This window comes from Mobula hypostoma, chromosome 1 (assembly GCF_963921235.1).
Source record: "Mobula hypostoma chromosome 1, sMobHyp1.1, whole genome shotgun sequence".
In the NCBI taxonomy this organism is placed as follows: domain Eukaryota; kingdom Metazoa; phylum Chordata; class Chondrichthyes; order Myliobatiformes; family Myliobatidae; genus Mobula; species Mobula hypostoma.
In genome coordinates this window covers 218,696,175-218,721,406 of record NC_086097.1, presented here as the reverse complement: position 1 = coordinate 218,721,406, position 25,232 = coordinate 218,696,175, and the positions used below count along the sequence as shown (strand labels likewise).

The 25,232-nt window shown below is 43.9% G+C and overlaps 1 protein-coding gene across 1 annotated transcript in view; it reads right to left on the bottom strand.

The window, feature by feature from the left end:
* The window catches only part of prex2 (phosphatidylinositol-3,4,5-trisphosphate-dependent Rac exchange factor 2), a 401,147-nt gene that overhangs the window by 129,299 nt on the left and 246,616 nt on the right, over positions 1 to 25,232 (bottom strand). Inside the window, exon 29 of the mRNA XM_063064762.1 lies at positions 19,691 to 19,781. Coding sequence (XP_062920832.1) covers positions 19,691 to 19,781 — 91 coding nt within the window. The remainder of the gene's footprint in view (positions 1 to 19,690; positions 19,782 to 25,232) is intronic.

The following is a 25,232-nucleotide window of genomic DNA, read 5'->3' as shown; positions in this document are numbered from 1 at the left end:
TTGCTCTGCTGAGTGTAGATAGAGAAAAAACTGATTTTGATCACATCATAGACAAATTTGCATCAGTGAAAGCAAGAAAGGTGCAGTTATAATTTTCGTGTAGTGCCATAATTTGTTAATTAAAAGATTAATGAGCTCAACTTGTATTTTTGAGCTGATATTATGGTAAAGTTATCTAAAAGATGGGTGTCAGATGTTTGGACAGGGGCGCAATTTCACTGCTTGCCATAGGCTCTATTTTCCATAGATACGCCCCTGATTGGGAAAACTTAGAGGAGACCCAGTGAGGAACAGGCCTTGTGTCTCTGGGGAAACATGTTCCCAACAATGTACTAAGGAGCCCCGGAAAGTGGAAGGCCCAGTTCCTGAAGGCTTAGTGGGACCATGCTCCAGTGTGTTGCTATGGATAGAGGGTATTTATGCTAAAGCCATACTCAACACCGAGTCACAGGTCACGTTGTTGTACCGATCATTTTACAACCGGTATCTGAAGCATTTACCCTTGACCCCATTCAGGGTACTGGAAATCTGGGGACTTAGTGCTAGTAATTATCCTTACGATGGTTATTTGTCGATGAAGTTGGAGTTCTTGGAGGCTGATGTGGGAGTGTCTGAGGTCCTTGATACATTGGTGCTGGTTTGTCTGGACCCTGTTGAGAAAGGCGGCGTTTCAATTCTGGTGGGGACCAACATTCCCTGTGTGCGGAGGCTCATGGGGGCCTGCAAGGAGAAGGCTGGTGAGAGCTTTCTAGCTACATTGTCTATGCACCCGGGGTTTCGAGCTGCTTTTGAGGAAGTGCGTGGCTGCATTAGGCCAGGTACTGAATTTAGACGAGGGACTGTGTGGTTCTCCCAGTCGAAGCCAATGTAGTACTGCCCGGGGAAGTAGTGAGAGTGATGGGGACACCCAAATTTCCTGGAGTGCCTGAAGGTGAGGCCCTCTTAGTGGATACTCCGGAAGACCACAAAGGGGAGTCAGAGTTTCCTGCTGGGGTACTGGTGAGGCCCGAATTGCAGAAGACCTCAGTTGTACAGGCAAACAGGGTGGCAGTAACTGTCAGGAACACTATGAAGAGAGAGGTCACCATCACGCAGGGGATGCATTTGTTCCCAGTGACAGTAATGTCTTGTGTCTCTGTGAGACACGCCAGGGAGAAACTATTGGAAAAAGGTGGAAGTTGACTGCTGAGTCATTCAACTTCGGGGACTCCCCGGTTCCTGCGGGTTGGAAGACGAGGTTGGTAGAGAAAATGTTGAAGCTGGAAGGTGTCTTTTCCACTGACGAGTTTGATGTGGGTTGTTCCAAGAGCCAGATCGTGTGATTGATCTAGAGAAAGGTCAGAGAAAGGTCCTGGCGACTGGCCCCTGCAGAGATGGAAGACGTTCGGCAGTGTTTATGTAAGTTGAAGGAAGTTGGGATCATCACCGAGTCCCCAATAGTAGTGGCCCAAAAGAAGAATGGGAAGGTATGGAAATATGTGGACTATAGGACTCTGAACAGGCACACCGTCCCTAACCAGTATACTGTCCCAACGACTGAAGACGCACTGGCCTGCCTGAGTGGTGCAAAGTGGTTCAGTGTGCTGGACTTGAGGAGTGGATATTACCAGATCCCCATGAGTGAGGCTGACAAAGAGAAAATGGCATTTATATGTCCCCTGGGATTTTTCCAGTTTGAAAGGATGCCCCAGTGCATCTTGAGAGCTCCTGCATCCTTCCAGTGGGTCACAGAGAAGACGGTGGGGGATATGAACTTGCTTGAGGTACTGGTATATCTGGATGACCTCATAGTGTCTGGATCCACCTTGGAAGAACATGAAGTGAGGCTGCTGAAGGTGCTGGGCCGCCTGAAAGCTGAAGGGTTAAAACTTTCCCTGGACAAGTGCCAGTTCTACCAAACATCTGTTAGCTATGTTGGGCACATAGTCTCAGGGGATGGGGTAGCTATATCCAGCTAAGGTCGAGGCAGTCGCCACTTGGCCAAGACCCCAGACAGTGAGCGCTCTGCGCTCGTTCCTTGGGTTCTGTGGTTACTATCGAAGGTTCATGAAAGGCTACGCAAAAGTGAGTCACCCGTTGAATCAGCTTCTGTGCGGTTACCCTCCCTTGGGAAAGAAAGGGAGAGGGAGAAATGGACAGCAAGGTGGAGAGTATCTTAGCCCGTTGGAGCCCTTTGGACTGAGGTGGGATGCAAAATGTGAGGAGGCCTTTCAGTCATTGAAGGGGCTGCTGACCCAGGTGCCGGTGCTGGCCTTTGCGGACCCCTGATTGCTGTATGTACTGCACACGGATGCTAGCAGAGAGGGTTTAGGGGGCATCCTGTATCAGCATCAGGGCACCAGGTTGAGGTCCATTGCATTTGTCAGCCAGAGTCTGTCGCCCTCCAAGAAAAACTATCCCACACACAAGTTGGAATTTCTGGCGTTGAAATGGGCGGTGGTAGATAAGCTGAGTGACTACATCTATGGGGCCAAGTTTGAGGTGAGAACGGAATACAACCCTCTAACTTATATCCTGACCTCAGCATAACTGGATGCCACAGGCCATCAGTGGTTGGCAGCGTTGTCCGCCTATGATTTCAGCCTGAAATACCGGCTGGGGAGCCGGAACATTGATGCTGATGCTTTGTCCCGATGGGCACATAAGGGACTGGTCAGGGACAAGGAGTGGGAGAGCGTTCCTGCCCCAGGGATGAAGGCCATGTGTCAGTTTGCCATCACCGTGAAGGCAGAGGAAAAGGAGGGGCAGGATCGAGCGGTGGATCAATTGGGAACGTCTGATGACGCCATTCCCCAAGTTTACTGTAACCTGACTGCTCTGAAGACCAATCAGCTGCCGGAATTGAGTTCTGGGGAAGTGGCAGTGGCTCAGCGAGATGATACGGGCATTGGTACCATTTGGGCAGCTGTCAAAAAGGGAGACGTGGCTCAGGAGGAGAAGAGGAAACAAGCGTTGATGCCTCCATTATGGCGAAAATAGCCTCAGTTGGAGTTGAAAGACCAGATCTTACACCAGGTCACAGTCACATCACTCCCAGACTGACCTCGGCGTTGCCAGCTGATTCTGCCCAAGAAGTATCAGAGGATTGCGTTGAAACCACTTCATGATGATTCTGGACATTTGGGGGTGGAAAAGACCTATGGGTTGCTCAGAGACCGGTTTTACTGGGCCCGGATGAAATCGGAGGTCGAAGAATACTGCAAGTCGTGCATTTGATGCATATGGCGGAAGACACTGCCTACGCGGGCAGCTCCTTTGTCCCACTTGCAAAGTTCAGGGCCCCTGGACCTGGTGTGTATGGATTTCCTGTCAACAGAACCCAATGCCAGCAACACGATGAATATCCTAGTCATCACAGACCACGACACCAGATATGCTCAGGCTTTTCCTACCAAGGACCAGAGGGCGTCTGCGGTGGTAAAACTATTATGGGAGAAGTATTTCATTTATTATGGCCTTCCCAGGTGGATACATAGTGATCAGGGACGGGACTTTGAGAGCAGACTCATCCATGAGTTACTGGGCGTGCTTGGAGTCGAGAAGTCGAGGACCACGCCCTATTACCTACAGGGTGGTCCCCAGCCAGAGAAGTTTAATGGGACCTTTCTAGGCATGCTCGGGACCCTGGAGATCAGCAAGAAGAGCAAGTGATGCCAATATATTGGGCATCTGGTTCACAGTTACAACTGTACATGAAATGAAGCTACTGGGTATTCGACATATTATTTGATGTTTGGGCACGAGGCGCGATTGCCCATTTACCTTTGTTTGGGGACTGACGAGGATAACTTACCCTCGAAGACTTATCTGAATTATGTGTCTGATATGAAAAGAGAGCTGAAAAGGGCTTATGAATTAGCTGGGATCGCAGCTGCCAAGCAGAATTGGGGAAATAAGAGGAGGTATGATCAAAAGGTGAGGTTCTCCCAATTCCTGCCGGGAGACAGAGTCCTCATTAGGAATTTGGAGCTACCTGGAAAGCATAAGTTAGCTGACCGCTGGGCGGCTATGTCCTATGTGGTGGAGAGTCAGATGTCAAACCTACCAGTTTTCCAGGTGAAACCAGAGGATGGAAATGGGCCTGTAAAGATTCTCCATTGGAACCACCTGTTGCCCCTGGGACAAGAGGTGCAGGTAGGTCCAGAGACTGACTTGGAGCCTACACCTAGTAAGAGGACTCTGCGATAACGCGGGCGACTGCAGGGCCCAGAGCAGGCGAGGTTAGGCCAGCCCCCGTCCCTGAGAGAGATACTGATTCAGAGGATGAGGACCTGGATGTGTGGTATATGCTGCCTTTCGCTAACTCCCCACTGATTGAGGAAGAGTCTCCCAGCCCTTCTCCCGCTGAGTCAGGTGAAGTGTGGGGGGTGGGGGGAACTATCTGTGGTCAGCCTGGGTTGCAGCAGGACTCTGCAGGGGAGGAAGCAGGGCTTGGCCATAGGACAGAGGGCTCCAAGTTGCAGGTGGGCACAAATGATAGATCGGGGGAGGCCTTGCCAGGTAGACTGGAAGTATCCCCAGTAGTATCTGAACCTGAAGAGTTAGGTGAGAGGGTGAGGAGGTCTCAGAAAATTAGGAGACCACCGGATAGGCTGGCCTATGTAGCATCGGGGGAACAGAATGTGACCCCTACTCTGTTGGGGAGTTATGTCACTGCCTTGTACACCTGGATTGGGCTTTGAGTTTTGCAGGAAGGGTTGGCAAATTATCTCAACGTCATGAGGATGTAATACGCCGTAAGGTTTCACTGCTCATGTAATGGCTTCCCTGTAATGTTCCACTGCTAAGGTAATGGTTTCTCTGTAGCAGCAATGTTTGGGTTATGACTAGAGATAACCGGACATGTTAGCCAATGAGCGGGATGTTGTACTTTCTTGTGTGTCTGGGAGCCAGGGATTCGCAGTCTTTTACCGGGGAGAGTCGAAGAGAGAAGACGCGATTGGAGAAAGTTGGTAGACAGCCGGACAGAGTGGACTTGGTGCGAGGGGTCGAAGGTCAGCGACAATCGGAGGAGGTTGATTTTGGACGAACGGCCTTATCAGTGAGCTCCAATGATGTATATTAGACTGTTTCATGAGAATGGGCCCTTTTCATTTTTTATTTCTTTACTAACCATATCATCAAATTAAGAATTATAAAGCTCAATTATTTAATCACATATTGTGTACTGTTTGTTATTTCGGGGTACTGATTTGTAACAGGGGACACATCATGCAGCATCCACCCAAATGAGATTTCTTAAGTTTGGCCAGGCCAGGGGCTATCATCCCTTATATTAAGCTGCTAGCCAAACCGAGAGTTATATGTAGGACATAATAACTCTCATTTCTAGGTTGAAACATCTACCATGCTCTCGAGATTTGGATACATAACCTGACTATGACTCTAATACACAATTCAGTTACCACGAATGGGTCTGAAGATCAGTGAATTACTGTGACATAATTGTCCACCAATAACCGGATAACCAAGAATATTAAGATAAATTGAACTGAAAGTAATTCAGAGAATGACTACATTCAATCAATGTAGGGACTGAGGGAACAAGACTGCCTTCTAGTGCAATGATTGCAACCGTTTTTGAAGCCCCAGATCAGAATTCAATGTGAGATGAATGTAATTAATTACAATGGGATTTAGCAAAATTAATAATGTGGAATAAAAAGAAAGCATCAATGATGGTGACCATAAAACTACTAAACCATTACAAAAACCTTTCAGGTTTAATGATCAGGGAAAGAAATTTGCTGCTCTCTCATAAGCTGCCCCACACGTGATTCCAGGTCTACAGCTGCATGGCTAATAATGAAATGGCTTGTCTAGCCTTGGCATGGAGTAGCAAAATTCCTTTGTATCAAAATTCTGTAACAAAGCATAAAAAAGTGAATGGCAGCAACCAGTCCTGGGTGTCCTTTCAAACACACTTTAGGAGTGTCTTCCTTCCCTACAAGGACTGCAGTGGTTGAAGAGAGTACCTCACCATTGTCATTTCAAAGGCAATTAGCTTGGACTTAAATGTTCACCCTGGCAATGACTCCTACCCACCATAGTAATCTTTATAAAAAGACAGTTAGATTATTTGACAAGAAAGGAAGAAGTCCTTGCACTTATGCAACATCTTGTCCAACTACAAACAGCCCCCAAAAGTTGGTTTTACAAAGAAGTTATGTGCTTTTTAATGTAGGGTACACAAAATAATGTGTGCATGGCAAGGCACCACAAATAGCAAGACATCAGCTAGTGTCATCAGAAGCAAACCTGTATGTTTTAGAATGAAGTTATTAATATGCAATAATAATCCTAAAATTCTATGGAGATTCTCCTGCCATAAATTTGGGAAGATCCCAGCAAAATATTTAGAAACATTACATTGATATGAAAATTTGTTAAGTGAATGGTGTTACATAAAAGGTATTGGTTCTCAGGGGACATCTGTCTTGAAGTTTTTGACCTTAAGGCTAACTCTCATTGAGACGGGTTCTGTAATTGGCTAATCAGAGTTGGTAGTAGGCTAGACAGAAGTCCTGCTAATGGAATCAAAGAGGTTCATATCATATTGTTGAGGAGGTGTTCCATCCTTCGAAAATTGACTGCCTCTTTGCCCTGGGTCATTCTTGGAACACATGGGTTGAAGCCTTGGGTGTTGAGCCACAGGTGCTGAAGAACTTATGCATGTCATTCCTTCAGCAAGTTGCAGAGTCTTCTACAGTCTTTCCATCCACCACTTGTTGCCTAGGTCATAGATTACCAGCTAAATCTTTGCCTTAAGATGTCAGTACATCTTTTTCATTTCCCATCAGGAATGGTGAGGCTTCCAATCCTTGAATCCTTTTGTTTGTAGTTAATAATAAAAATCTTCTCAATTGGCATGAAGAATATGCAAAGCAATATCTCTCATGCCAACATCCTCAGCATTGAAGCACTAATTATACAAACTTGGCTGTGTTGGACAGCCATCTCTCTCATATGTCCAATACTGCAAACTGGATTTGCTTTTCATGATGTACCCACCGACTGTCAAGACCAAATGCAGATTAGGTGAGTGATTTGCAGAGAACTTGCACGCTCTCGGCAATGACCACCCAGAGCTCCGGCATCATGTCATTTCAGTTCTCCTCCCCACTCCCACACCGGCCTGTCCATCCAGGGTGAGGCTCAATGCAAGCTAGAGGACTAGATGCCACACATTAAACTTCTAACATTTATCTCCCCTCTCCACAGTTAGTCCTGATGCAGGGTTTAGATCTGAACTACCAATTCCTCCCCTCTCCCCAACCTGCTGCAGGTGCTACTAAATCACCGAATTCTTCCAGCAGATTGTCTCTTGCTCCAGATTTCAGCATCTGCAGTCTCTTGTGACTCTATTCCAAACTCTATCACGGGAAGAGGAAAAAAAATCAAGAGTAAGTTCAAAATCTCATTAAAAATAAAACATGCCCTACATACCATATTCCATGAACAATCTAAGTGGAAAAGTGGCATTCATGAGGATATTGAGAGACAGAGCACACAGGGTCCCAGTATGAATGGCACATCACCCAACTATCGACCAACACACCCATTCAGGGTATCTCCTCCCTCTTCTAGGGAAGAGTCTGTAGTTCCAAAATCGGCCCCATTAGTCATCCCCATCTGCATTAATTTACGGCAGAACTGCATGTCAAAATTAGAACAGAATTCTGTCTTGTGAACTTACAAACACAACTGTGAGGATTGGCAGCTTTGGGAGCCGTATAAACAAGAAGGCAATTGCAACCAGTTGAAATGAGCAATCAGTACTGAAGCATTGTTGCACAATTTATTTCTCTGGAATCGAACTCTAATTTTACAGCAACATACATAAACAATGCTGGTGAACGCAGCAGGCCAGGCAGCATCTATAGGAAGAGGTATAGTCGATGTTTCGGGCCGAGACCCTTCATCAGGACTAACTGAAAGAAGAGACAGTAAGAGATTTTTACAGTTATGTTTAGTCATGCAAAAAAGCATATTTCCTTTTGCTGCTGTTAGAAAGCTAACACATTTCCTTGCTTTATTGGAATAAATAAGACTTGAGTTTTGGTTCAATTTTTTTTGACACTGTCAGACAGCAAGATCTTCTGGATATGGTTCAAGACCTCGACATAGATGGGAAAGATATACGTTTCTTAAGAAACTTATACTGGGACCAGACAGCATCCATCAGAATAGAAGGAGAAGTGAGTGAGTATGTGAATATCATGAGAGGAGTCAGGCAAGGTTGTGTCTTTTCACCAGACTTATTCAACCTGTATAGTGAAAATAGCTTGAGAAGTATCAAAGACATCAAAGGATTCACAATTGGAGGCCATAATATAAATAACATCAGATAGGCTGATGACATTGTATTAATAGCTGACTCAGAAACAAAACTTCAAGAACTACTCACTATAGTGGCAGCAGAAAGTAATCGCAGAGGCCTCTCAATCAAGACCAAGAAGACAGAAAGCATGGTCATCTCCAGAAAGACAAACATCCCACAATGTGTGATCAAGATTGGAAATACAGACATCAAATACAAACAAAAGCGTGGAATGGGACAGGTTGTTCTCTGGCAAGGATGTGATCGGTAAGTGTTACTCTGTGCTTAATGAATAACAAGATGAAAATTTAATCTTAATTATGTTCTCAAAGGGATCATAAGCATAAGGAATTCCCTGTGATTATACTTTGCATCATTCTTACTAAGGAATAACAGAATGGCATTTGGTTCAGTTCAGATAGCTGTTTATATTGAAAATCAGAGTTTACTTACAAGTTTTGAATGTCCTATTATGTCCTTGGCTAGTTTATCTTGTATGCAGAATACCCAAGTCTGAATTTTACAGCTGGCAGAAGATGCCAAAGAAAAGCCACATTTTTTCCATAATGAGAAGAAGGTGTATCATATAAAACATGCTTTTGATACACAAACTCCACCGGCAGGAGTCCTACACTTCATCTTCCAAGCACATCCCTGACAGGGATTTGTAAATTTCAAAAGCAATACTCTTAACAATACTCTTTACTCTATGCAGTGTGGAGGATCAGAGGGATCTTGGGGTCCGACTCCATAGGACACGTAGGTTGACTCTGTGGTTAAGAAGTCATACGGTGCATTAGCCTTCATCAATCGTGGAATTGAGTTTAGGAGCCAAGAGGTAATGTTACAGCTATATAGGACCCTGGTCAGACCCCACTTGGAGTACTGTGCTCAATTCTGGTCGCCTCACCACAGGAAGGATGTGGAAACCATAGAAAGGCTGCAGAAACCATAGAAAGGCTGCAGATGAGATTTACAAGGATGTTGACTGGATTGGGGAGCATGCCTTATGAGAATAGGTTGAGTGAACTCGGCCTTTTCTCCTTGGAGCGACGGAAGGTGAGAGGTGACTTGACAGAGGTGTATAAGATGATGAGAGGCATTGATCGTGTGGATAGTCAGAGGTTTTTTTCTCAGGGCTGAAATGGCTAGCATGAGAGGGCACAGTTTTAAGGTGCTTGGAAGTAGGTACAAAGGAGATGTCAGAGGCAAGTTTTTTTTACGCAGAGAGTGGTGAGTGCGTGGAATGGGCTGCCAGCAACGGTGGTGGAGGCAGATACGATGGGGTCTTTTAAGAGACGCCTGGATAGGTACATGGAGCTTAGAAAAATAGAAGGTTATGGGTAACCCTAAGTAATTTCTAAAGTAAGTATATGTGTGTTGGCGCGTGGCCAAGTGGTTAAGGAGTTGGTCTAGTGAACTGAAGGTCACTAGTTCGAGCCTCAGCTGAGGCAGCATGTTGTGTCCTTGAGCACGGCACCTAACCACACATTGCTCTGCGATGACACCGGTGCCAAGATGTATGGGCCCTAGTGCCCTTCCCTCGGACAACATTGATGACGTGGAGAGGGGAGACTTGCAGCATGGGCAACTGCCAGTCTTCCATACAACCTTGCCCAGGCCTGCGCCCTGGAAACCTTCCAAGGCGCAAATCCATGGTCTCACGAGACTAACGGATGCCTATGAAAATATGTTCGGCACAGCATTGTGGGCCAAAGAGCTTGTATTGTTCTGTAGATTTTCTATGTTTCTCTATATTTCTAATATCATGCCAGCTGCTGCAAATTAAATCACAGATTCATTTCAGGGAAACTGAATGATGCTTTACTAGTAAGACCATTGAATTGAAAATGCAGTTATCAATGTCCAGACCTCTGTCAGATCCACACATTATAGGGTGCCTTTTCTGATTCTCACGTTCCTCAGGTAAATCTGATCCAGGTTCCCTCACTACAGAGCAAATGAAACAGAACAGTGTATATAGAGTCAATTGCAAGTTGCACGGACCTCAATTTTTAATATCACAAACAAGAGAAAATCTGCAGATGCTGGAAATCCATGCAGCACACACAAAATGCTGGAGGGACTCAGCATCTATGGAAAAATGTACAGTCAACATTTTGGGCTGAGACCCTCCGGCAGGACTGGAGAAAAAAGCTGAGAAGTAAACATAAAAGGTGGGGGGGGGGGAGGGGCGCGACGGGAGAGATACACAAGGTGATACATGAAACCTGAAGGGGAAGGGGTGAAGTCAAGAGCTGGGGAGTTGAATGGTGAAAGAGATACAGGGCTGGAGAAGGGGGAGCCTGATAGAAGAGGTCAGAAGGCCATGGAAGAAAGAAAAAAGGGGAGGAGCACCAGAGGGAGGTGATGGGCAGGCAAGGAAATAAGGTGAGAGAGGGACAAGCGGATGCAGAATGGTGAAGGGGGGCATTACAAGAAGTTCAAGAAATCGATGTTCATGCCATCAGGTTGGAGGCTACCCAGATGGAATATAAGCTGTTGTTCCTCCAACCTGAGTGTGGCTCATCACGACAGTGGGGGAGGCCATGGATAGACATATCAGAATGGAAATGGGAGGTGGTATTAAAATGGGTGGCCACTGGGAGATCCCACTTTTTCTGGTGGACGGAGCATAGATGCTCGGCAAAGAGGTCTCCCAATCTACATCAGATCTCATCAATGTACAGTAGGCCACACTGGGAGCACCAGATACAGTATAAGACCACCAGTAGACTCACAGGTGTAGTGTTGCCTCACCTGGAAGGGCTGTTTGGGGCCCTGAATGGTAGTGAGGGAGGAGGTGTAGGGGCAGGTGTATCACTTATTCTGTTTGCAAGGATAAGTCCTGGAAGGAGATCAGTGGGAAGGGACGAATGGACAAGGGAGTCGCGTAGGGGGTGATCCCTGTGGAAAGCAGAAAGTGGGGAGGATGAAGGGAAAGATGTGCTTGGTGGTGGGATCCCATTGGAAATGATAGAAGTTGAGAAGAATTATGTGCTGGAAACCAAGGGTGGTGGGGTGGTAGATGAGGACAAAAGGAAACCTATCCCTGGTAGGGTGGCGGGAGGATGGGGTGAGAGCAGACATGCGTGAAATGGAAGAGGTGTGTTGAGGACAACGTTGATGGTGGAGGAAGGTAAGACCCTTTCTTTGAAGAAGGAGGACATCTCCTTCACTCTGGAATGAAAAGTCTCATCCTGACAGCAGATGCAGAGGAGACAGAGGAATTGAGAGAAGGGGATGGCGTTTTTATAAGTAATGGGGTGGGAAGAGGTATAGTCCAGGTAGCAGTGAACGACTGTGGGCTTGTAATAGATATCAGTAGACAAGCTGTCTCCAGAGACAGAGAAAGAGAGATTGTGAAAGGGAGGGAAGTGCCAGAAATAGACCAGGTAAATATACGGGCAGGGTGGAAGTTGGAGGCAAAGTGGATGAAGTCAACAAGTTCAGCATGGGTGCAGGAAGCAGCACCAATGCAGTCATCGATATAGGATAGGAAAAGTGCAGGATGGTCACCAGTGTAGGCTTGGAACATAGACTGTTCCACATAGCCGACAACAGGCAGGCATAGCCGGGACCCATGCGAGTGCCCATGGCAACACCTTTTGTTTGAAGGAAGTGGGAAGAAATTACTTATAGTGAGGACAAATTCTGCTAGGCAGAAGAGAGTAGTGGTGGAGGGGAACTGGTTGGGTCTGGTGTCCAGAAAGAAATGGAGAGCTTTGAGGCCTTCCTGGTGGGAGATGGAGGTGTATAGAGACTGGACATCCACAGTAAAAGTAAGATGATGGGGGCCAGGGAATCTGAAATCATTGAAAATAGCCAGAGTGTGTGTGAAGTGCCACGGATGTAGGTAGGAAGGGATTGAACATTTCACTTTCACTCTGGGCCATTGCTGGTATATCCAAGCCTGAATGCTTGAAATTGCAGTGAGCAAAACAGTTCTGAAGTTTGTTACCATTTATTTCCCACCAGCTGTCAGTGCCAAAGTTCACTCCTTTTTGAACACAAGCACATACAACTAACGCTATTTAAAAACTGTTCACTCTACGCACGGTGTAGTACCTAACGGGCACACAAATGCACGCGACTGATGCTAGTTAGAATCTATTGGCAACAGTCTCCTGTCCCAATCAGGGGGCATAGTGTCCCAAATAAACAAAAGGATTCTGGCCATTTTCTCGATTAGTTTTTGTTCTTTAAGAGTTGTCTCAAGTAAGTTGCTGCCCCGATTAACCAATGGCCCAATTAACCGGAATCCACAAGAGAAAACCTGCAGATGCTGGAAATCTGAGCAACACCCACAAAATGCTGCAGGAGCTCAGCAGTCCAGGCAGCATCTATGGGAAAAAAGTACAGTCAATATTTCGGGCCAAAACCATTCAGCAGGACCTGCTGAAGGGTTTCAGCCCAAAACATGGACTGTACTTTTTTCCACAGATGCTGCCTGGCCTGCTGAGTTCCTCCAGCATTTTGTGGGTGTTCCACTGTGCTACCTTGAGATTCATTTTCTTGCAGTCATTTACAGGAAAGAAGATACGATTGAATTAATGAAAAGCTATACATAAATAAAAACTGACAACCAATGTGGAAAAGGAAGACAAATTATGCAAAAAAATACTGAATATATGAGTTGTAGAGTCCTTGAAAGTGAACTTAAGAAATAAAAAAAACTAAATTAAGAATAAGCATGTGTTGTAGCATTATGGTAAAATATTCTATAACAGTAAGGCTCTATATTGCAAAATGCTTGAGAATTGCTTGAGGGTGTCAGTCTACAATGAGAAGCAGAACCTTATTTTAATGTAATGCCTTGGGAAAAGTTTCACTGTTAATGTAGTGGTTTTTCTGTAGCAGCAGTGTTTGGGTTATGACTAGAGATAACGGGGGCTTTGGAATGTGCACTGTCCAATGAGGGGAGTGTTCTTTCTTTCTTGTGTGCCCAAGACCGAGGTATTCGCGGGCTTTTGTTTGGCGGAGGATGGAGAGAGAAGATGCCAGAATGGAGAGGTCGTAGACTGCAGGATGGAATGGATTTGGAATGGGGCCGGGAGTCGATGATGCCCAGGGAAAATCGATGGAGGACTAATGGACCGGAAACAGTGAGCTCCAATGCGCGCATTAGACTATTTCATTAAAATGAGCCCTTTGCTTTTTGTTTTTCTTTACTAACCCTCTAGTCAAATTAAAATTATAAAGCTAAGTCGTTTAATTGCATATGGTGTACTGTTTGTTATTTCCTGGTCCTGATTTGTAACACATCACGCAGCATCCACACAAACAAGAGGTTTTGCACCTCAGATTTCACACGTTTGGCGGGGCCAGAGACTGTTTTCCCTGGACTAATGCCACGGCGGAACCTGAGGGTTACATTAGCTTCCAACGATAGATGGGAGAATTAAAGGCCTACAATTACAAAATTCAAGAAAACTATCCAAGTCAAGTAATCCATGATCACATTAGTTCGCCACTTTCAGAAACTGCCTGTCTGCCAGGCAGGAAACTGATGAAGAGTTTCAGAATCAGAATTAGGTTTACTATCACCGGCACATGTCGTGAGATTTGTTAACGTTGTGGCAGCAGTACAATGCATAATAATAGAGAAAAATAAACTCTAATTACAGTAAATATATATAATAGTTAAATTAAATAAGTAGCGCAAAAATAGAAATAAAAAAGTAGTGAGGTAGTGTGCATCGGTTCAATGTCCCCTCAGAAATCAGATGGCAGAGGGGAGGAAGCTGTTCCTGAATCGGTGTGTGTGTGCCTTCAGGCTTCTGTACTTCCTTCCCAATGGTAGCAATGAGAAAAGGGCATGTTCTCAGTGATAACGCCACCCTTTTGAGGCAGCGCTCCTTGAAGATGTCCTGGATGCTACGGAGGCTAGTGCCCCTGATGGAGCTGATTAAGTTTACAGCTCTCTGCAGCTTACTCTAATCCTGTGCAGTAGCCGCAACCCCACACCCACCCCCCCCCCCCATACCAGACAGCGATGCAGCCTGTCAGGATGTTCTCCATGGTACATCTATAGAAGTTTTTAAGTGTATTTGTTGACATACTATATCTCCTCAAACTCTGAATGAAATATAGTTACTGTCTTGCCTTCTTTATAGTGGGTCCGGGTTAGGCCCTCAGAGATCTTGACACCCAGGAACTTGAAATTGCTCACGTTTTCCACTTCTGATCCCTCTATGAGGATTGGTGTCTGTTCCCTCATCTTACTCTTTCTGAAGTCCACAATCAGTTCTTTGGTCTTACTGACACTGAGTGCAAGGTCGTTGCTGTGAAACAACTCATCTAGCTGGTATATTTCACTCCTGTACACCCTCACTTCACCATCTGAGATTCTGCCAACAATGGCTGTATCATCAGCAAATTTAAAGATGGCATTTGAGCAGTGCCTAGCCACAGAGTCATGGGTGTAGAGACAGTAGAGCAGTGGGCTAAGCACACATCCCCTGAGGTGTACCAGTTTTGATTGTCAGTCAGCTGGAGGTGTTATTTCCAATCCGCACAGATCATGGTCTTCTGGTTAGGAAGTCAAGGATCCAGTTGCAGAGGGAAGTACTGAGGCCCAGGTTCTAGACCATTTCAATCAGAACTGTAGGAATGACGGTGTTATACACCGAGCTGCAGTCAATAAACAGCATCCTGACATAGGTATTTGTATTGTCCCAGTGATCCAAGGTCGCGTGGAGAGCCTATACAATCACATCCGCTGTAGACCTATTGTGACAATAGGCAAATTGCAGTGGATCCAGATCCTGCCATTAAGTTTAGCAAGAGCTCTGTTTACTCACGGTTTGATAGTTTACAGCCACAACGAAACATTTCCCTAACAGAAAGTATCAGGCCATTTCCTCAAGCAGTGCTCTTCTGACACAACTCTGTGGGAGCATCTTCCAATGTATCTTTGACTCGATTTAATTCCTTTCTCCTTTTCTTCCTCAGTTATATTTCCTCCTATAAAGAAATATCTGAATATATCCAGAAAACTCAGAGTTACTCCACTGGTAGAAGGTGGAAAACAAAGCCAATGTTTCAAACGTTACTTGATGATGTAAGCTACTGACTCAGCAGTGTCCTTCAGTGACAAGACTTTCAGGGAAATTGTCCTCTTTTCTACAGCATTAATCTGGTCAGGTACAGACAATCAGTTATTGTTGATGAAAATAAAATGACTGGAGTTATTTAAATATTATCAAGAAACATAAAATGCCGGGAATAAAGCAGGTCCGGCAGCATCTGCAGAAAATAGAAGATGATTCAAGTTAAAGGCCTGAATTATCATCGAGGGTAAAGGCAGATATAATTGTTTAATGTCGCAGGTCAACCCCTGATTTCATTAAATTAGATATATATTTAAGTTGAAGGAAGGTCAGCTTATCTTGGTGGGCGAAGGAAACATTTCAAAGATGACATCAAAATTAGCCTGAAGAAATTCAACATTACATCTAAAAACTGGGAAGACATTACACTCAATAGATACACGCAGAGGAAATCTGTTCAAGAGGGAGCTGTTTTATATGAAAACAACCCCCACAGTGCTGTAGAGAACAAGCGGCAGCTGGGAAAGGAGAGACTGAACAACCGAAAGACCCGACCACTAACTACAACCAGCGCTCACACTTGCCCACACTGCAGCAGAGTATGTGGATCAGCCTCTGCAGTCACCTGAGGACCCGCCAACCAACAGCTCCTTAGAAGAACATCATACTCGACTCGCACTGTCACACTACTGCTGCAATATTTAAAGGGTTCTTTCCCAGGGTCAGCTCTGTTTCACTTTCCACAGACGACAGTGGTGAATAAATGTCTTGCCCAAAAAGAAGGTGATGCATTTAATGAAATCCCAATTTGATTCTGAACAGGAAAGCTTGAGTCATTAGCGAAATGAAACTGGGTCCGACATATCCTAGCATATGAACTTCCGGGGAAACACACTGATCAAAATTATAGTGTCCTGCAAAGTAAAGACTTTAATAAAATGTTTTTACACCCCAATGCAGAGGTATTTCAGCATTCTCTGTTTTTTTTTTTGCCAGCTATTGTTTTCTGGCATTTCTTACATTTTCCTTGAGAGTGAGTGCATTTTTAACCAATGTCTCTTACATTGACTGAATGGTACATCTGACTGAATGGTAAGCAGTGGGAAGGACTCCTACCATAATACCACGAAATAGCTGATCAACTACTTTCAAATTAGTTGCTATGATTCTCACAGCCAATTCCATCGGCATATATTGAATAATAAATTGCATGATGGTCTACTTCAGGAGGGGGGTAACGTGCATCCACTAACAGCTTGGTGAGCTGGTAGCATGCTGCAATCTTAATTAGCAGGGAGCTCAAAGTTCTCAGAGGGTTTTAACATGCAGGATCAACTCAATCCATTTTTCCATAGTTAAATAATTTACCTCTCCACATTGCCTGAGAAGAAAGTGTAATGCATGTCAACAGAAGATCAACAATATTCTTATTTACATAGGTCATTACTTCAAAGCTTTACTTCTGCCTTCATCAGAAGAGCTAAATGTCAACACAGAGAAAAAAAGCTTCCTCCATGTTTCATGACTGAGATTATAGGTCATCTCCAAATAGACTTACAGTGTGCTGAGGATAATTAAGCTATATGCAGCACAGTATATATTTAATTTATTTTAGTCTGTATTCTGAGCATAATGAGTTGATTCCTTGCCTCTTATCATTTACTTCCACGGTGAATTTTAAGTTGGCACTGTGGCACTGTGGCTCACAACTCACGGTAACTTGGATTCAATCCTCACCTTGTCCTGATAGAATTCTTCCCATGACAACAGATGTTTTATCCAAGGTGCCAGTTTTCTCCCACATCCCAAAGACTTGATGAAAGGTTGATTGGTTGTTGTAAAACTTTTCTTTGGTAGCAGTTCATAGAAGCTGATGGTCATATGAGCATGAATAAATTGTAGGATTACAGGTTAAATATAGAAAGGGGTGGATGGGATTTGCCTTGGTGGGAATGAGCAGGAGCTCAGTGAGCAGACTGGCCTTCTTCTATGTCTAATTTTATTTCCAATTTTATGGTAAATCTCCTTAAATCCTCCAAAATGTTGTAAATATTCCAGATAATTGCTATAGTCAAAAGCTCCTGAATAAGTGCTCAGTCAGGTGAAGTATAGCTAGCTGTAAGACTGTCAGATGCAAACTAAAACCATTGTAAATTAGGCTGAAACTCTGTTGTGGTACTCATTTGCAGACCGAGAAATTTATCAGGATCAATGGAAACTCCCAATAGGGAATAGGTTCTCTATGCAGATTTTCAAGGCTTTGGTGTTTCCTGCACAAATGCTAATGGACTTCTAACTCAGTTTCTAGACTTTGGAAAATAAAGCTTTATTGTGCACGAAGTTGTAATGCATATTAATAATTCAAAGTGGTCTACTTCTGCCTGTGGCCTCACAGTTCCAAACATCCAGGTTCAATCCTGACAACACACACAAAATGCTGGTGAATGCAGCAGGCCAGGCAGCATCCATAGGAAGAAGCACAGTCGACGTTTCGGGCCGAGACCCTTCGTCAGGACTAACTGAAAGAAGAGATAGTTAGAGATTTGAAGGTGGGAGGGGGAGGGGGAGATCCAAAATGATAGGAGAAGACAGGACGGGGAGGGATAGAGCTAAGAGCTGGAAAGTTGATTGGCAAAAGGGATACAAGGCTGGAGAAGGGAGAGGATCATGGGACGGGAGGCCTAGGGAGAAAGAAAGGGGGAGGGGAGCACCAGAGGAAGATGGAGGGCAGGCAAGGAGTTATGGTGAGAAGGACAGAGAGAGAAAAAAAAGATAGATAGATAAACAAACAAATAAATAAATAAATAAATAAGGGATGGAGTAAGAAGGGGAGGAGGGGCATTAACGGAATTTAGAGGAGTCAATGTTCATGCCATCAGGTTGGAGGCTACCCAGACGGAATATAAGGTATTGTTCCTCCAACCTGAGTGTGGCTTCATCTTGACAGTAGAGGAGGCCGTGGATAGACATATCAGAATAGGAATGGGACGTGGAGTTAAAATGTGTGGCCACTGGGAGATCCTGCTTTCTCTGGCGGACAGAGCGTAGGTGTTCAGCGAAACAGTCTCCCAGCCTGCGTCGGGTCTCGCCAATATATAGAAGGCCGCACCGGGAGCACCAGCTGACTCACAGGTGAAGTGTTGCCTCATCCAGAAGGACTGTCTGGGGCCCTGAATGGTGGTGAGGGAGGAAGAGTAAGGGTATGTGTAGCACTTGTTCCACTTACAAGGATGAGTGCCGGGAGGGAGATCGGAGGGAAGGGATGGGGCGGGGGACGAATGGACAAGGGAGTCGTGTAGGGAGTGATCCCTGCGGAAAGCAGAAAGGGCGGGGGGAGGGAAAGATGTGCTTAGTGGTGGGATCCCGTTGGAGGTGGCGGAAGTTACGGAGAATTATATGTTGGACCCGGAGGCTGGTGGAGTGGTAGGTGAGGACAAGGGGAACACTATTCCTAGTGGGGTGGTGGGAGGATGGGGTGAGAGCAGATGTGCGTGAAATGAGAGGGATGCATTTGAGAGCAGAGTTGATGGTGGAGGAAGGGAAGCCCCTTTCTTTAAAAAAGGAGAACATCTCTTTCGTCCTGGAATGAGAAGCCTCATCCTGAGAGCAGATGCAGCGGAGACGGAGGAATTGCAAGAAGGGGATGGCATTTTTGCAAGAGACAGGGTGGGAAGAGGAATAGTCCAGGTAGCTGTGAACTTCATGATCAGATGAAAAAAAATTAATCAATTTAACTCCTTGATGGATTAACTGTGTTACTTATTTTAGAATTGTGGTTTACTTCCAAATCCCAAAGGCACTCTGGTAGATTAATTTGCAGCTGTAAATCAGGGTTCAGTGGCAAAAAGAATCAAATGGAAGTTGATGGGCATGTGACAGAGAAAGTTATTTGAGGTGTACAGGGAAATAAAGAGAGAAGAAATGGGACAGATGGAATTGCTCTACTGGGATTTGGTATGGGCCTAAAGAGTGGAACAGTCTCCTTTTGTATCATAGTACAAAATTAAAAAAAATAAAAGTGCTACTATTATAGTAGCAAGCTAAATCCTTTGCTAATAAAATAATTGCAACAGTTAAAGCCCATTCAAATGCATTGTTACCGGAGAATGAGTAAGAAATTAGTATATACAAATGCTGCAGTTCTTTTTCATGTTAAACCCATTGATGTAAGGAAAGCCCTTAATCTTCTGCACAATGAAACTCGAGTGATTCAAATTCCAATAATAAATACAAAAAAAAATATCAAATTCTCTTTAAACATTATCCCTGTATTAAACTTAGGATTTGTCAGCAATGCAATGTTGGTGCCAAATGTTACCTTGCAGATTTCTTTTTGGGATGAAGTTCTTTGTTTGTTCAAATGCCTTTGCCACAGTTGGACCTTTCAGAAGGTTAGTCACTGCATCAACCTTTTGGAACAAAGGAATATCACTCACAAAGCATTCTTCTTCACAATTTAATCAAACTACAGTAGTAAATTTAGATTAGTCTGTAATACACAATGTTTTCAATTAACAGTCTATAATTAAATTATATGTTGTTTCTTCAATTTATTTCCATTTACACAATGAAATTAATTTTCAGAGGCTGGATGCAAAGTAGAGACTTTATTGCGTCTACTAGTACATCCAACCAAACATAATTGTGTGTGTGTGTGTGTGTGTGTGTGTGTGTGTGTGTGTGTGTGTGTGTGTTCAAGTTTACTCATCTAGCAATGCACTTAGAAAATGCAAGAGGACTTACATTGTCCACAAGTTCAAGTAACTTAATTAACAAGCTCAAATACAAATTAAATACTCTGATTCAATGCCTGTACAGCAATTTAACTCCTTGATGATTAACCATGCTAGTTATTTGAAAATAAACATTAGAACTCCTAAGTTAGCTTCAAGCTACAGAATACTACGCTAACACAAAACAAGCCTGGAAGAAATTTTTATTTTGTTTCATTAGTGTAAATGGATGTATAACAGTTGGCACGTGTTGTGTATTTAATAGTAAAGTAACATTTGAGTAATATTGTAAATATATTGTTTGATTAAGTATTCTTTATTGTTTACCTAATACATTGGGTGATGTCATATAAACACGTCTCACTAGAGTAAACACGAAACCAAGACAGAGTATTCCCAGACTCATATTTTTATTTTAATTAGTTTCATGTTTTGGAATTTAAAAATATAACAGCGGGGACAAGGACTTTTTTTAAGCAAACCCAAGACAACTACCTACCTGGTGAAATGCAGTGAGATGTTCAAGTTAAAAAAAGCACAGCAAAACCATTGAGTTAAATGGCAGCATGTGTTAAGACATGGTTGAGTTTAAAAAGGCAGAAAACTGACAAATTTATAGGTTCATAAACAGTGAGTGATAATAATGGTGATAAATAAAAGGAAGAGCAGAAATAGCTGTCTATTTCTGAAATAGAAAGATAGATGTATTTGATTACATAAGTGATAACTTGAATATTTACACCCAGTGAATTGAGCAGTATTTTGAAGCAAATTAATTAGTCAATGAAAAATGAGTGTCAGTGTTACTGAGCATAATTGGTGTAAGAACATATAGTTTGCTTCAAAGTTTGACTGCTCCAATCAAACCAGTCAAAATGAAATTTACTGATATCATAAAGGTACTACAGGAACATTTAGAACCAAAACCATAGTTGATTGCAGAGCACTTTAGGTTTCATAAGTGAAATCAAAAGGAAGGGATTCTATTTCAGCATAGGTTGTCGAATTGAAGAAGGTACCTGAGCATTGTCAGTTCAGTGATGGGCTTAATGATACACAAAGATATCATTTGGTTTGTGAATTCCTACAAGAAAGCATTTAAAAACAGCTCTTAACTGATATTTAAAAGAGCAGTTGAAATAGCTGTATCAATGGAAACAACAGACAGAGATGCAATTGATTTGCAGTCAGGAATGAAAGAGAGCATAAACAAAATTGCAACATTTAAACAAAAACCAGCCTGGCCAAACAAATTGCGTTACCATTGTGGCAGGGCTCACATACACCAGACTAATGGAAGTTTCAATGCAAAACTTGCAGAAAATGCAACGAAGTAGGACACATGTAAAGAGCATGTTGGGCAGACAAAAATAAATGTACTCCACAGGGAAAAGAAAAAGCTAAAAGGCCAAGGTGCAGTTTCAAAAACAGCACTAATCTGCATGTTGCTGATGAAAAATCTGATCGTGTTGAGAGTGATACAGGACTGAGTAATTGAGATTTACAATGTGAAAATGATTTCGACATGCAATATGGCTTGCACCAGAAATGAACAGCAAATTAATTAAAATGGAAATGAACATAGGCTCAGATGTTTCGTCGTTCCACAAAATGAGTTTGAATGGCAGTTCAAAGCTACCGAACTGAAGCCTGCAGATATTCAATTAAAAACTTATACTGGAGAAAAGATAACGCCTGTGGGAATGACATTTGTAAAACGGAAATACATCAACCAACAAGCCACATTGGGTTTGTATGTGGTAAAAATTGGAGGGCCAGCATTGTGTAGCCATGATTGGCTGAGACAACTACAACTTAATTGAAGGTCCACCCACCATTTGCATGCCACATTCCTGCAACAGAGTCAACTGGAAGTGAATTAAGAAAGGCCAGAGAGCTAGATGACATGGAGGCTGAAGGAATTATTTCCAAGGTTGAGTGGAGCCCATCGGCAATGCCAGTGGTCCCAGTTGCAAAGAAGAATTGGACTGACAGGATCTGTGGTGATTTTAAGGTCACGATCAGCCCAGTACTGCAAGTAGATCAATACCCTCTGTCCAGGATATAGGACATCTTTGCAAAACTTTCTGGAGGGAAACACTACAGCAAAGTGGACTTAACTGAGGCCTACCTACAGATGGAGATGGAAGAAGGACCAAAGTGTTTCTCACCATAGCCTTTATTGCTATAATAGGTTTATTTTGGACTAGCATCTGCACCTGGACTCTGCCAGAAAGCTATGGACTAGGTGCTGTAAGGTAGCCCAGGCACTCAACGTCACCTGGATGACATCATTGTTATAGGAAAAGATGACAAGGAAAATCTCCAAATCTCAAGACAGTGTTAAGAAGATTAGAAGATTATGGGCTCAGAGCACAATGCAACACGTGTAAATTATTTAAACCAAGTATCACTTACTGTGGTCACACCATTGACGCACAAGTATTACACAAGTGTGCGGAGAAAATTCAAGTAGTGCTGCATGCCCCAAGGCATCCTGTGTACCTTTCACAGTTGCAACACTTTTAGGATTACTGTAGCAGATTCCTGCCAAACCTGGCTGCTGGTTGGATACATATTTGCATAGCAGGGGAATTAAGGGTTATGGGCAAAAGGCAGGTAGGTGGAGATGAGTCCATGGCCAGATCAGCCACGACCTTATTGAATGACGGAGCAGGCTTGATAGGCCAGATGGCCTACTCCTGCTCCTATTTCTTATGTTCTGTGCTCCACCCCTTGAACTCATTACTACAGATCGGGAAGAAGTGGCAATAGACAAAGCACTGAGGTGGCATTCCGAAAGGTAAAATAAGTGGTGACGTTGGACACCGTACGACATCACCATTTTATGATCCACATCATCCAGTGCAGCTTGCCTATGATGCGTCATTTTATAGTATAAGTTCAATCATGTCACATGTTGTAAGTGATGGAAGTGAATGCCCCATAGCCTTTACATCATGTTCCCTTACTGCTGCAGAGAGATATTTTACACAAATTAACAGAAATGCTTTGAGTCTGGATTGGGGTGTAAAATGTTTCGTCCAATACCTGTATAGAAACATAGAAACATAGAAAACCTACAGCACAATACAGGCCCTTCGTCCCACAAAGTTGGGCCGAACATGTATTTACTTTAGAAATTACCTAGGGTTACATAGAACATAGAATAGTACAGCACAGTACAGGCCCTTCGGCCCACAATGTTGTGCCGACCATAGCCCTCTATTGTTCTAAGCTCCATGTACCTATCCAGGAGTCTCTTAAAACACCCTATCGAATCTGCCTCCACCACCATCGCTGGCAGCCCATTCCACGCACTCACCACCCTCTGCGTAAAACCTTGCCCCTGACATCTCCTCTGTACCTACTTCCCAGCACCTTAAAACTGTGCTCTCTCGTGTTAGCCATTTCAGACCTGGGAAAGAGTCTCTGACTATCCACATGATCAATGCCTCTCATCATCTTATACACCTCTGTCAGATCACCTCTCATCCTCCATCAATCCAAGGATAAAAGGCCAAGTTCACTCAACCTATTCTCATAAGGCATGCTCCCCAATCTAGGCAACACCCTTGTAAATCTCCTCTGCACCCTTTCTATGGTTTCCACATCCTTCCTGTAGTGAGGTGACCAGAACTGAGCACAGTACTCCAAGTGTGGTCTGACCAGAGTCCTATATAACTGCTGTAACATTACTGTATGGGAGAGAGTTTACTTTTATTACTGATCATCAACCACTAGAGTCCATTTTCAATCCACTGTGGGGTGTTCTACTAACAGCATGAATGCAGAGATGGGCTCTGTTTCTTGGAAGACACAATTATAAGATCAAACTCAAAAATATGGCTAATCATGGAAATGCTGATGGATTGTCTCGTTTACCCTTGGAAGATGAAATACCTGATAAGTTTACAAAAGAGGACACTCCTCTTGTGTATTCTCCATATTATAACAGACATGATCCAAAGGGAAAGCAGAAAAATCCCACAGTGTCTCAGGTCTACATGGCTGCCCAAAATGGCTGGAATGTGCGGCAGGATCTTCAGTTTCCCCTCTTGTACCATGCAAGCTGAAAGCTAAAGTGTTGGAGGAGTTATGCTGGTCATGTAGGTGTGGTCAAAATGAAAGTGTTGGCTTGGAGCTTTGTCTGGTGGCCTGGGACCGATCAGCAGACAGAGCAGCTTGCCAAGCACTGGCTGAGATGCCAACACATCCAGAACATGCCTAGAGCAGCACCTCTGCATCCCTGGGAATGGCCAGCATTGGCCTGGCAGAGGATTCCTGTGGATTGGGCACAAATTTCTTAGTGGTAGTGGATGCAGCTACGAAGTGGCCAGAAGTGTTCCCAATGGCCTCCACTACAGCCTCACACATTGTTGATCTGTTCCAGAACACCTAGCCTGTGAACAGTTTTAGTTACTCCTGAAAAAGAATGGAATAAGATATATTACATCTGTACTGCACCAGCCAGCTACAAATGGCTTGGTGAGAAGGTTTATTCAGAATCTAAAGAATGCACTCTGCCAGCAACATCAGCAGAATACTTAACACCAACACTGAACAGAAGCTCACCAACTTCCTCCCTGCATATCATAATGCAGCACACTCCACAACCAACAACCCACCAGCTATGCTTTTTGAAACATCCTGGTTTCCTTGGCTGCATAAGTCTAGGGAAGACAACCTCTGACCCTGCCAAACTTGTGAGATCGGGGCGCTCTCCCACCCCAAACCCCGGTTTGTGAGGATGCTGTGTAATTTGATATCCTGCTACAAATTGGTGCCACGAAATGACAGACAGTACACTGCATATGACTAAAGCAATTACATTTATGAATCTTAACCTAACTAAAGGGTAAAGAATAACAAAAAGAGCCCATTCTAATGAAACAGTCAAATGTACACAAGTTAGAGCTCATCTTGAACTTCTGTGTCACTCATGAGCTGGGCCCTCGCCAGCATGAACCACGTTCCAAATGTCACTCGCAATCCATCTTGAACAAATAGGTCTCCCACCAGATCGTATGCTACGACTGGTTCTCCCCAGCGTCTTCACTCTTCATCTCCCGCCGAACAAAAGCCCATGACCAACCTGACCGTCCCTCACCAAGAAAACCTCCCGCT